Below are 13,564 nucleotides of genomic sequence, written 5' to 3'. Positions count from 1 at the left end.
CACAACACAGATAGAATAAATTTCCTCTCTTTTGACCAGACGACCTAATTGACCAATGTCCACAAGTAAGCAATAATACGACAGTAGATTTTCAGTAATGTGGTAACTTGTAACCTACCATCTGTATGAATACTTCAAGTTGTTTGTCAAAGATACATAGAATTGCTTTGATTTAATTAATGTAGCAAAAATTCCAGTAAGAAGCATAGGATGCACCTACTCTACGCATGAGCATGTGCTCCCTAACATATGATAACATCAACCATACAACTAGTATATTCTACACATCCCTAAAGGTTAACAATTTTCAATTGCATTATAAATGACGACTACTTAGTCAATTGAAGTACAAAAAATTATTACTAATAGAAAGCAACAAATGTTTGCAATCATTCAAATCTTATCATAGATCTCAAAAGTGTATCTCTTTAGATAAAACATTTTAATTAATTCTAAAGATCTTTTATGACTAGTTTCTCATTGCCATCTAAGCACCATAGAGAATTGTCTTATGTTAATAAGACGAATTATACTTTTGAAATACATTATCTTTTCTTCCATTAATTGATATTTTATTTGATATTCTAACTTGCATAGATCATAGGGTTTAGAGCTGGGATGAATTCAGTTGGATTTCTGTTCATGTTTTTTTGTAAGTTACTCCATTTTTGCAATTTCAATTATGTCATTCTGGATATTAGTGTTAGATTGAGACTGATTTGCTGATTATAGGGTTTAGAGCTGGTATGAATTCAATTGGATTTCTGTTCATGTTTTTTCGTAAGTTACTCCATTTTTGCAATTTCAATTTTGTCATTCTGGATATTAGTGTTAGATTGAGATTGAGACTGATTTGCTGATATTAGTGTTAGATTGAGAGTGATTTGCTGATTATAGATTGAGACTGGATATTTGAGTGATTCAAATTAATAGATTTGAGACTGATTTGCTGATTATAGGGTTTAGAGCTGCTATGAATTCAGTTGGATTTCTGTTCATGTTTTTTCGTAAGTTACTCCATTTTTGCACTTTCAATTATGTCATTCTGGATATTAGTGTTAGAGTGATTCAAATTAATAGATTGAGATTGATTTGCTGATTATTCTGTATTTTTTAAATTTTAGTTGCTGCATTACATTTATTTGAGAGCTAACATTTTTCTCAGCATGTTTATGCAAATAGTAGTTGTCTTTTCTTGCTAAGCTATATGAAATATAAAGCTTATATTGAATTCATCACTAAACTGGGATAAATAGGTTCTGAATTGATTCATCACTATAAATAGTAGTTGTCTTTTCGAGGACCTAACAAGTCACTCAATTTGAAATTTTCTATGTTTTCAAGAGTTGGCGAGGGATTCCTAAGCCGACAACCTGACAGCATGATCTTAATTCGAGGGTAGCAACTCATGCGATACCACAAACAGAAACTTTCAACGGTAGGGTAGCAACTTCATTGGCCAATTATTTTGGTAGGAAAAACAAATCTTACACAAAACATGTCCATAAAACAAAAGAATCGTTAAGAATATGTTAGTTTTGATTTGTTTTGCCCTGTTTTCCTAGAAGTAGAAACCAAGAAATGAGATGCACTCATGCGATCCCACAAATAGAACACTTACAACAAGGGAAATAGGGAGTGTGATAAGAAAATCCACAAACAGATACTAGAGTTTCCTCTATTTTTTTCATAATCCGTATGAACTCCCCCCCTCCTTGAACCCAAGAAATGAGATGGGCGATGTGATCTTCGAATAGAGCTGCCCAAACATGTCTATTTGTCTGATAAGGTAATGCCCAAACGTGGAGAATTTTTTTTATTTTCTTCGTAAGCCCTGAGCGCTCCCAAGTTTTCTTAGATCTTCAAAACCAAGTTTTCTTCTACTCAAAGAAATGAGTCGTCTTTCAATTTCTGTTCAGAGAATAGAGCTGCAGAAACATGACAACACTAACCACTAGATAAATAGGAGGTGTCTAATAGAAAATGCACCGACAATAGAGTAGGCTTTTCTATCTTTTCTTCATATTCCTTGAGGACTCCTATCTAAGAATATGTGGGTTTTGCTTTGGTTTCTTCATAATCCTAAGAGTTGTCCTATTTTCCTTGAAGTAGAAACCAAGAAATAAGATGCAATCATGCGATCCTACAAACAGAACACTAACCACAAGGGAGTTATAGCGAGTGTGATAAGAAAACAGTTAAGTTTTCTTCTATTCAAAGAACCAGCATCTTTAGGGAACCACGTAACCATGTCCTCGAAGGGACAATCTTCTTTTTTCAACCAAACGCCTTTAAAGTCTACAGTATTAAGTTCTCGAGCAGAAGGACAATAATAGCTTCCCTGAGAGCTATAGGGAGAACACATACATCTTCACCTATGCTACTGACCTTCATTAGCCAAGATTTTAGAGAACCGCATATCCATGTCCTCGAAGGGACAATCTTCTTTTTTCAACCAAACACCTTTAAAGTCTACGGTATTAAGTTCTCGAGCAGAAGGACAATAATAGCTTCCCTGAGAGCTATAGTGAGAACACATACATCTTCACCTATGCTACTGACCTCCATCAGCCAAGATTTTAGAGAACCGCCTATCCATGTCCTCGAAGGGACAATCTTCTTTTTTCAACCAAACATCTTTAAAGTCTACGGCATTAAGTTCGAGTAGAAGGACAATAATCGCTTCCTTGAGAGCTATAGGGAGAGCACATACATCTTCACCTATGCTATTGACCTCCTCAGCCAAGATTTTACCCGATTCCAATCTTCCTCAGCGTTATCTCTTAGCCAAGCCCAAATTCCTCTCTGCACCCCCGGGGATTGATTGGAGTTCTATCCGTTCCGTCCAGATTTCCTCATTGACAAATAGGGGGTCGGTCCCTCCTATTCTCAAGAATACAGTCCTCATTGGCGGCATCATTCATACCTTCCTCTGAGTTCTCGTCGCACGAAGGAGGATTTTCCTCCTGTAGATTCTCTGCCTCTACTCCCTCCCTTCTAGAATTTTCAAGTATCATCCCTTCCCTTGCTTTTGTTTGCCCCTTAGAAACCATATTTCTCTAGTTTGTTGTTTCCCTAAGATTCCAAGCATCCTTAGACCATATTTCTCTAGTTTGTTGTTTCCCTAAGATTCCAAGCAAGCTTAGACCATATTTCTCTAGTTTGTTGTTTCCCTAAGATTCCAAGCATGTTTAGGCCATATCTTTTTACAGACCATGCATTCGGTCTCCTCCTAAAGTTTATAAAATAGCATTTGGAGCACCTCCCCAGCCCCAAGCCTTCCTTCCTCTTCTTAGTAGCGATATCTAATCTCGTCTCTTTGCGACTTTTCTGGTATGCCATTGTTGACTCATTCGCTCTGGGAATCTCCATTCTCTGGTCTCTATTTGCGTCCCAATTGCTTGTGCATTACCTTCCTTCCCTCTGGCTGTCTTACCATCGCCAAACGTTTCTATCCATCTGGCATTCTATGCAAATCTGTGATTCCACCTCTCGCGGGTTTCTCTCGCAGCATCTCAATCATATGCCTAAATCTGCATGATGACATTTTTTACTTTTATGTTTATTTATTATTCTACTTCTATTCTTTGTTTTTTATTATTTAATTTTCATTTTGAAGGTTCTTTGTAACTCAATTAGATTCATAATTTTCATTGATAATAGAAAGGCATTGGGGACCAGGGGTCCCGTCATCCCGCTTTACAAAATCAATAAAACTAGAACGGGAATACTCGGAACCAGGGAAAACTATAGATTCATAATTTTTTCCTTTTTATCTGTTTTACATATCTTCTATGTTTAATCTATTTCTTAAAATTTTACTATTATTTTATTTTCTATTACCATTATTTATTTTTTAATTATTTTAGAGTTTTCTTTGTTTTGTTAAGTTTTATTTTTTATAATTTTAATATGGGAAATGATATATCCGTTCTTTTTGATCGATCCCCAGGAACACCCCCTATCAGTGTATCAGTGGCTAAAGAGGGGGGTTGTTGTACTTATGTCAGAAGAATTCAATGCCCCTGATTGCCACAAACACTGACGTTCCTAGTGATCAAAAGGGGCGGATATATCACTTCCCTTTAATATTATTTAGTTTATATTTTTTAGAGTTTAATATTTTTGTACATTTTAAATTTTATTCTTCTACTACATTAGTTACCCTACGATTTTAATATTTCATTTTATTTACATTTCGATTTTGTGATGTTTATAGAATTTTTTTTAACGAATTGTTTCTTTTATATTTTGTGTTTTACTTTATATTCAATTTATGTTTTTTGGAGGGCTTTTCCATATATATATTTTTTTAATTTATTCCTTTTCAATTTATGTTTATTTGGAGGCTTTATACATATACAAACTCAACTAAGGCTTTGTCCCAAACTAGTTGGGGTCTGCTAATGAATCCTTTAGTAAATTTTCACATAGGGTTTTTACATATATATTTTTTAATTTAATCCTTTCAATTTATGTTTTTTTAGGGTTAGTAACAATTTTTTTATGTTTTTTGGAGGTTTGTTAACAATTGTTTTTTATGTTTTTTAGGGTTATTAATGATTTCAAAATATAAGAATGTTTGCACAAAAATATTCAAAATTTCAGTAAAAACGTTATAATTAAACGAGGAACAAAATCAAGATATAAAAACGTTATATTTAAAATAAGGCATAGAAGAATGAGCAACAAAATATAAAATTCCAAAAATTATGATAAAATTTCTAATACTGATAAAATAAGGGCGGCTCAGTGCACGAGGCTCCCGCCATTGCGGGGTCTGGGGAGGGCTAGATGTACGCAGCCTTACCACCACCCCTGCTTTGCAGAGAGGCTGTTTCCGTGACTCGAACACGTGATCACCAGGTCACAATGGAGCAACCTTACCGTTGCGCCAATGCTTGCCCTCTTAAAAAAAATTCTAATACTAATTAAAGTATAAAAAAGGGGATACGTAAAATTAATAAAAAGTAGTTTTGAGGCAAGCTGTTTTTCAAAAAAAAATACAAAATTAAAAAATTGAAAGTATCATAAAAGAGGATATGTAATATGGAAAATTATCATTTTAAAGTTAAAAATTTTACATAGCAAACAAAAAACCAAGCACAAAAAGTATTTAAACTCTAATAAAAAATTTATAATTATTGTAAGCAACAAAATAAAACACACAAAAATTGTTATAAAATTTTGAATGGAAATAAATCTAGAAATATCATAAAAAGAATACTTAACATAAAAAATAGATTTTAAAAGAATGAAAATTATACATTTAGTGAAAAATAAACTACACAAAAAAAATTAATCTTTTTTTTCAATTTTAAATTCAAAATTTTATACTTTTAAATTTTATTTTTCAATTCTATGAATGGTGTAAAGTTTACATTCTTTTGAGTTACTTTTTTATTTCATAATTTTATTAGATGTTTTTTCAATAATTACAACATAACAATGTAACAGAGAAATAAAATTTAATAAGCAGCTAATAGTTAAACTAATAATATTAAAGTTAAAAACTAAACATTTAACCAAACATAGAAGAAATATGTTTGTTACCTAGGTCATATTTCTTTTAAATTTGGTCAACTTTTAGTTTTTAATTTTAATATCATTAGTTTAAGTTTTAATTGTTCCTATTAAATTTTGTTTTTCTATTACATTATTATATTGTAATAGTTATAGAAATATCCAATGAAATCACGAAATAAAAAAGTAAGTAAAAATAATGTAAAGTTATATGTTATTCATACACCTTAAAAATAGAATTTAAAAGTATAATAATTAGAATTTAAAATTATGAAAAAATTGATTTTTTATTTTTTTTGTTACATTTTCACTAACTGCACGATTTTTATACTTCTAAAGTCAAATTTTCAATATTATTTATCCGTTTTTTTATTTTTTTTATAAAATGAAATCCCTTTTTTACAATACTTTAATAAAAAAATTATTTTTTATTTATTTTTTGTTACATTTTCACTAACTGCACGATTTTTATACTTCTAAAGTCAAATTTTCTATATTATTTATCCATTTTTATGATTTTTTTACAAAATGAAATCCCTTTTTTACAATAATTTAATATTTTTTTAGTTTTTGTAGTGTTATATGTTTTTTTTTTCAAAATTTTGCTGTAACTTTTGAGTCTATAATTGTAATGTTTTTAGCGAAATTATAAATATTTTTTGTGCTTTGTTTTCTGTTGCACATATTCTTCTGAATGATAAGTACTTGATGCCTTGTTGGATTCAAGATACTTTAAGATTAATTGCGAGAATTTTATCAGTTTTTTCTTGTACTATCGCAACTTTACAATGTTTCTTCTATTAAAAAATTTTCATGTTTTCAACGAGTTTTTTAAAACACTGCACTCATCATATGAAAATGATTTGGGACGCTATATTGGGACAACCTATATTTCCACACCGTGCATATAGACCAATCCTCCTGCGAAGCCTGGCTCACATGCAGCTTGCACATTCAAACAGAGGCTGTCTTGGTCTAGAATTCCTCGCCCGACATCTTTCTAGAACTTCGTCAACAAAAGAGGAGAGGAAAATGCTAAAAGGAATGTTATGTTTACACTCCTTCGTAAAAGACATTGGGCGGACCCATGATTTGATAAAAAAAACCATATGTTCGGCAAAATGCTGTTGAGAACACCTTGATCAGATGATCCTATGTCCTTGTTCGATCAAGCCTCATTTAGAATTCTGCCAAGATAGTTTAATACTTATGATTGGACAATACACAGCATTAGCGACCCTGTACTTTAATACTTATGACTGGACAATACTCAGCATCAGCGACCCTACTTACACTAGAATTGAATTTTTTCCAGGGCTTCTTGTGGATAAATTAAAGAAGACTAAGATGACAACGAAACAGCTTTACGTGACACCCCAACGGCTTTTGGTACCAGCAGATACTTTTTTTTCTGAATTATTAGAGCAACTTCTTATCAATGTAGCTGTGGGTACATCCATGCAAATGAATCAAATTGGCTGATAGTTTAATACATATGATTGGACAAAACACAACCTTAGCGAACTATTTAAAAAATAAAACTAAAAAAATGCACAGCCTTAGCGACCCTGCAAGTATCATTGGAATTGAAATCCAAGTGGTGTATCTAAGTAATTGTCTCTAATGGGCCTTTTTCAATTGGCTTCTTTTCATTGGTTGAGAAGGGGGTTTAATGTTGAACTTGCAGGAGGAAATTCTCTGGATCGATTGTATTTCATCGCCAATCATTTGATCCTGGTTGAGAATAAGTACGCCCAGAATTCCCCTGATAAGATATGATGCTTTAAGATTCCAACCGAGAGAGTCCATCCGCCTTATAAAGAATGTTTGGCTCATGGCTTTGGCAAACATATGTGCAATTTGCATGGTGGTGGACCTGAGAATGTTACAATCCTGCTTGTAAGCTGTAGCTTTTCCTAGATGAGGGGCAATCGACCTCTATATGCTTATACATTTGAAAGACCAAAATGGATGCACTCTTGCTTGAATAGTATTATCGTTCCATGGAGTAGGAAATTAAGATGAATGCTCAAAGTTCTGAGTAGTCATTTGCAATTTGCATTGTGGTGGACATGGGAATGTTACAATCCTGCTTGTAAGCTGTAACTTTTCCTAGATGAGGGGCAATCGACCTCTATATGCTTATACATTTGAAAGACCAAAATGGATGCACACTTGCTTGACTAGTATTATTGTTCCATGGAGTAGGAAATTAAGATGAATGCTCAAAGTTCTAAGTAGTCATTTGATCCATACGGTAACTCAATGTAATTGATGTGAATCGGCATTTGTCTTCTGCACTAGATAATGCAATGAACAACAATTAATCATGATCGTGTGTGGACTGCATGAGTACTATTTGGACATAGCATAGTCTGGTATACCAACCCACGAAGTAACTTGTGACGAGATCTTGCATTTGTAAAAGTCAACTATCATATGAACTGTATTAACATTGAGCTCCAATGTGTGCTAGTAGGTTTACAATTTGTCAAGTGAGATGTAAGACCAATTTATTTTGGGTAAAAAATGAAAGAGTTTTGTGAGGCCTCCATTCCCAAAAAAATATCTCAGTTCATCATGATCTCTATGCATAATCATTTTTTGAAGTTGAATGAGAAATGAGAATTAATCCCAGAGTTATCATAACCACTAATTAATTAGCCGTTAACATAGTGAGATGACAACGCTTGTTGAGGTTTGTCTTTATTAATAATGAATTATCAAATGAACCTTATCGGAATTGTTCTTCATCGATACTAATTGTCTAAAAATTTTCAAACATCAATTGCACAAAGTTGGAGCAGGAGCCGTTTTGGTGCAACTTGTGAGTAGGGGAGAGGGTGCTACTAATAAAATCCAAGAATTGGAATGCTTAAGATGTTTAAAAGGAGCAAGATTGCAGCTCTAGGAGCAAGATTGCAGCTCTAGTTAAAAATCACTCCAACCAAGTTTCTAACAATGACCTTGGGACTTCCTTAACCCATAAAACACCTTCACCAATTTGATATTTCAGTTTAGGTCTCTTCAGTGTGTCTTTTGGGCCTTCCCAAAGATTTACCGGGAGTGCACAAAGTAGTGCATTGTGATCATTCTTACAATATAGGTACATGGCAACGTAGCTTATGGAGTTCTCTGATATATGAAAAGGGACTAAGCAACACCAGGTTCATTACCATTAAGAGAGAGAGAGAGAGAGAGAGAGACAGAGAGAAGAAGAAGAAGAAGAACAATACAAGATTCATTTAAGAGAGAGAGAGAGAGTGGACTAAGCAACACCAGGTTATAACCGAACCTAATAAACCGAAATTTGATAACCGAAATAATTTTGGTAACCGAAACCGACCGAAATTCCTAAAAATCGAACCGAAACCAAACCGATTAACAATTCGGTTATAACCGAATAACCGTATTGTGGGAGAAAAAGAGGGGAAAAAAGGAAAATCTCGATTTGGATCGGAGGGCTAGGATCATCCAATCGAAATGAATTTTTGAGCACAACCTAATTAAGTTGTAATCAATCAAATGGACAGTCTTGATCATCCTACGGAGTGCACATATAGCACTTTTTTTTGGAAAAAAATGGTTTTCATCCATAATTTCGGCTATTCGGTTAACCTGTTTTTTTTTTTTTTTTGAGATAACCGAAAACCGAATTTCCAAAAAAAAAACCGAACCGAATAATGAACACCCCTAATGATGTGGAACCAGGCATTTCACTGTTGGCTAGGGTTTGAAAATCCAAGGAATGAATTTCTATGATTCTTCTCATTCAAAGACAAGGGGTTCTAGTGTCTCACATTATAGCAATGGTTTCCTGGGCTCACCCATAACATCTCATTTATGGTGGCATGGAGTGCATATGGTGTGGCACCCATTATGTAGATTTTGTTTACTGTCATTGCAGCTTGAATGGATAGCCGTCTAAAGGACTGCACTTTGATGTTATCTATTGCAGTATTGCCTATATTTTGACAATATGAAGAAATCAGGCATTTCACTGTTGGCTGGGGTTTGAAAATCCAAGGAATGAATTTCTATGATTCCTCTCATTCAAAGACAAGGGGTTCTAGTGTCTCACATTATAGCAATGGTTTCCTGGGCTCCCCCATAACTTCTCCTTTATGGTGGCATGGAGTCCATATGATGTGGTACCCATTATGTAGATTTTTTTTACTGTCATTGCAGCTTGAATGGATAGCCGTCTAAAGGACTGCACTTTGATGTTATCTATTGCAGTATTGCCTACAATTTGACAATATGAAGAAATCGCTGATTTAAGTATATGCACTTGTTTACTTTTCACGAGTTCATAGTTTTTTATTTTCCTTTTGCTGTCCCATTAGCATTTTAGCAAGTTAGTTTTGAGATAAGTCTGTGAAGAAATTGAAATTTGGCACATACATGTCAGTTTAGTCATCCAAGTTTATTAGCAATTAATTTTTTTTTTTATGTTTCATTAAATAAAGAGGGCAAATGCTGGGGGACCGGGATGGTCGAAAACAAGCCAAGCAAAAAATAGGAAAAAACAAAAGTATCAAAACTCAAGGGATCAAAAGTCTCTAGACTTGGAGATGTGGGTTTGGTTTGGATAACTAGATTATTTAACACTAATTTGAAGATTAAGAAGATGCCTGATGAGTGGAGGAAGAGTACATTAGTACCTATTTATAAGAATAAAGGGGATATTCAGAGTTGCATCAATTACCGGAGAATCAAGCTAATGAGTCACACCATGAAGCTTTGGGAGAGGGTAATTGTGCATAGATTAAGAGAAGAGACTAAGGTATCAGAGAATCAGTTTGGCTTCATGCCCGGACGATCAACTATGGAAGCTATTTTAATTAGGCGGTTAATGGAGAGATTTAGAGAAAATAAAAAGGACCTTCGTATGGTTTTCATTGATTTGGAGAAAGCGTATGATAGGGTTACCAGGAATGTTATGTGGTGGGTTCTTGAAAGGAAAAATGTGCATACTAAATATGTTGATGTGATTAAGGATATGTACGATGGAGCAGTAACTAGTGTCAGAACCACGGATGGCATGTCTAGTGAGTTTCCATAACAGTAGGATTGCACCAAGGATCAGCTCTAAGCCCTTATCTTTTTACACTAGTTATGGATAAGCTTACGGAAGGGTTTCTAGGATGAGGTGTTGTGGTGTATGTTATTTGCAGATGACATAGTATTAATCATAGGAGTAAATGCTAAGTTAGAGTTATGGAGAACTACTTTGGAATCCAAAGCTTTTACACTGAGTAGGACTAAGACAGAATATATGGAATGCAACTTTAGTAATGTAAGGAGGCGGGATGAGGGTGTAGTAAATATGACTGGACAGGAGGTACCTAAGCGAGGGATATCTTTCGCTATCTTGGTTCAATGCTACATGAGGAAGAAGAGATTGAAGAGGATGTTAACCATAGAATAAGTGCAAGTTGGTTGAAGTGGAAGCTTGCCTCAGGAGTTCTTTGCGACAGTAAAATCCCTACCACAAGTTGAAGGGAAAGTTCTATAAGACAGCTGTGAGGCCAGCCATGCTATACGACTCAGAATGTTGGGCCACCAAGAAGCAACATGTGCATAAGATGAGTGTAGCGGAGATGCGAATGCTTAGATGGATGTGCGGCCACACAAGGTTAGATAGAATTAAAAATGAAGACATTCATAAAAAGGTGGGGGTGGCACCAATTGAGAAGAAGATGAGAGAGCACCACTTAAGATGGGTTGGGCATATCCAACGTAGGCCTTTGGATGCTCCGGTGAGAAAAGGCGACTCGTGCGAAATTTATGGAGTAAAAAGAGGTAGCGGCAGACCGAAAACAACTTGGGTAGAAACAGTGAGGAAAGACTTGATAGCTAGGAACATAACAGAGAACATGACCTTGGATAGGATAGAATGGAAGAAAACGATTCACGTAGAAGAACCCAACAAGAACCAGGATTAGAGCCGGATAGATTCCTTTCACATTCTTCATGAAAATTTTCTGAAGGATTCATTTGGCCGACCCCAACTAGTTTGGGACAAAGGCCCTTGTTGAGTTGAGTTGAGTATAGCGGGCAAAACTAATCAACATCACTATTGGCAAAGTGCCCTACATGTTGGAAAGTCACTGGATAACCCTCGATATCAATCCAAAATCTCTTTGATCACATCAGCAGATCTCCATTGATAGTGCACCCCCTGCTTCATCCAAGGGATTGCGTCAAGGTCCCTGTAATCCGCCATGCGAATCCCAGCTAGCAAGGCATGTACTTCTACCGCGTTAGCTTCTGTTCGACCTAGTGGGCCGAAAAAAACCCACTTGGTGGCACCATCCTTGTTGTGAGTAAGACCCCTCACGCTCGACAGGCATGGGTTCCCAATATGGGATCTGTCAAAGTACAACTTAACCAACCCAGTAGAAAGGGGCAACCACTTCGAGGGGTAGGTTTAGTGGACATGATCCTGCTCAGGCAGACCTATACTGAAAGTAGTCTAATTGTGGATTCAGGCATAGCTCTAAAGTTTGGGAGGACTTCGGCCCAGTGCACAGTCGATTATAAAACTTGTTGTTGGTGGACATGATCCTGCTCATGCACACCTCTACTAAAAGTAGTCTAATTGTGGATTCAGGCGTAGCTCTAAAGTTTGGGAGGACTTTGGCCCAGTGCACAATCGATGATAAAACTTCTTGTTGGTGGTCATGATCCTGCTCATGCACACCCCTACTTAAAGTAGTCTAATTGTGGATTCAGGCATAGCTCTAAAGTTTGGGAGGACTTCGGCCCACCCAGTGCACAATCGATTATAAAACTTCTTGTTGAATAGAGCAACTCTTCTTAGCCGATCCTTTGAAGACCCCCTATTCCTTTCTTTCCCATATAGCCCAAAGTGAAGTGATAAGGGCCAAGAACCACAAAATCTGGCCCCTCCGTTGCCCAAAGGGGCAAAAGTTCATTCCCCAAATAGATTTGGAATATGGTCTGGGAAAACCATGCTATGCCAAAAAAATTTAGGACAAAGGACCAAATCTCTTGGGCCATCCTACGAATGAAAATGTTGTCCGCCGTTTCTTCTACTAAAGGCACATGGTGCAGCAGGTGATGGATATTTTAGGCCCCACCCTACAATGTATATCCGTCACTGTCTTGAAGGTCGTCACATCTCATCACAGTCCCCGTCTTTGACCTTTTTAACAGGTGATGGATAGGTTAGACCCCAGAACTTGTCATTGTTTTATCATGATTGGACTGTGAATAGATCCTTGAACATTCCTTGTTCTTTTCTACAAAGTATTCAAGTCAATTTTGCCATCATCTTACTGTATAAGATATTTCATGCAGAATGTTAGGTTCCGTGCCAATTTTCTTACAGAACCCGGGATTATCATCAAAAGAAGCCAGGTGAGCACAAAACAATAACTGAGGCTCGAATGTCTTAAGAGATTATCTTTCTTCTGTTGTTTCTGTTTTCGTTTGTGCAGACCCGCAGTAGTGCCAAAGCTCAGAGGAAGGTTGGTCGCATGATCAAGATAGCCCGAGCTTTTGGTTTGATGCCTTTCACTATGATGGTAACAATACCATTTGTTTTCGGTAAGACTGTGGAAGATCTTGATGAGGATTACAAGTTTGATGATTATGATTACACTCGTCTTCCAGTTGATACCAACGCAAAGGAGGACCCCGTTCTAGATTTATAATTCCTGCAAGTTGACAACTCATCACCTGAGAATAAATACTAAACAATCCATGGGTTTTGAGGTGAAAGCTGAATGGTAGTTTTCTGGAATGGAAACTTTACAGGTAAAGCATTATATTCAATATGTGTAATGGTGGATTTGGAAACAGAGAAGGTTAAGATATGAAGATAAAAGATGGGAGAGAAGGTCAGACTTCTGAACTTTGATATTGTACAGAGGAGTACTGGCCACCACCTTCATACTTATCTATCTGGTAGGCTCCACTTTGAACAGGCTATGGTCCAAATACTGCACCAGAGGGGCATTCCTAACTTTCCTATTTACCCATCAAATGTGAACTGTCCTCATCTTTGTTCTAA

The 13,564-nt window shown here is 35.8% G+C and overlaps 1 protein-coding gene across 9 annotated transcripts in view; it reads left to right on the top strand.

Moving 5' to 3' along the window:
* LOC143879384 (uncharacterized) overlaps positions 1-13,564 on the top strand; it is a 30,116-nt gene extending 16,552 nt beyond the window's left edge. For 3 of the 9 annotated variants that reach the window (XR_013251240.1, XM_077381740.1, XM_077381739.1), the window contains 2 exons: positions 12,850-12,909; positions 12,990-13,564. Coding sequence is in view for 3 of the 9 variants with exons in the window: in XM_077381740.1 (XP_077237855.1) it covers positions 12,850-12,909; positions 12,990-13,205 (276 nt within the window). In the remaining 6 variants the exon portion in view is untranslated. Of the gene's footprint in view, positions 1-959; positions 1,008-12,849 lie in introns of all 9 variants that reach the window. The other 6 variants (XR_013251239.1, XR_013251236.1, XR_013251237.1 and 3 more) reach the window with 4 other exon arrangements.

The sequence above is a fragment of the Tasmannia lanceolata genome, unplaced genomic scaffold (genome assembly GCF_043159265.1).
Source record: "Tasmannia lanceolata isolate RefF3 unplaced genomic scaffold, GAP_Taslan_0.1 ptg000006l, whole genome shotgun sequence".
NCBI classification, from domain to species: Eukaryota; Viridiplantae; Streptophyta; class Magnoliopsida; order Canellales; family Winteraceae; genus Tasmannia; species Tasmannia lanceolata.
The sequence above is the reverse complement of the archived record's forward strand: the minus strand, read 5'-3'. Positions and strand labels throughout refer to the sequence as shown.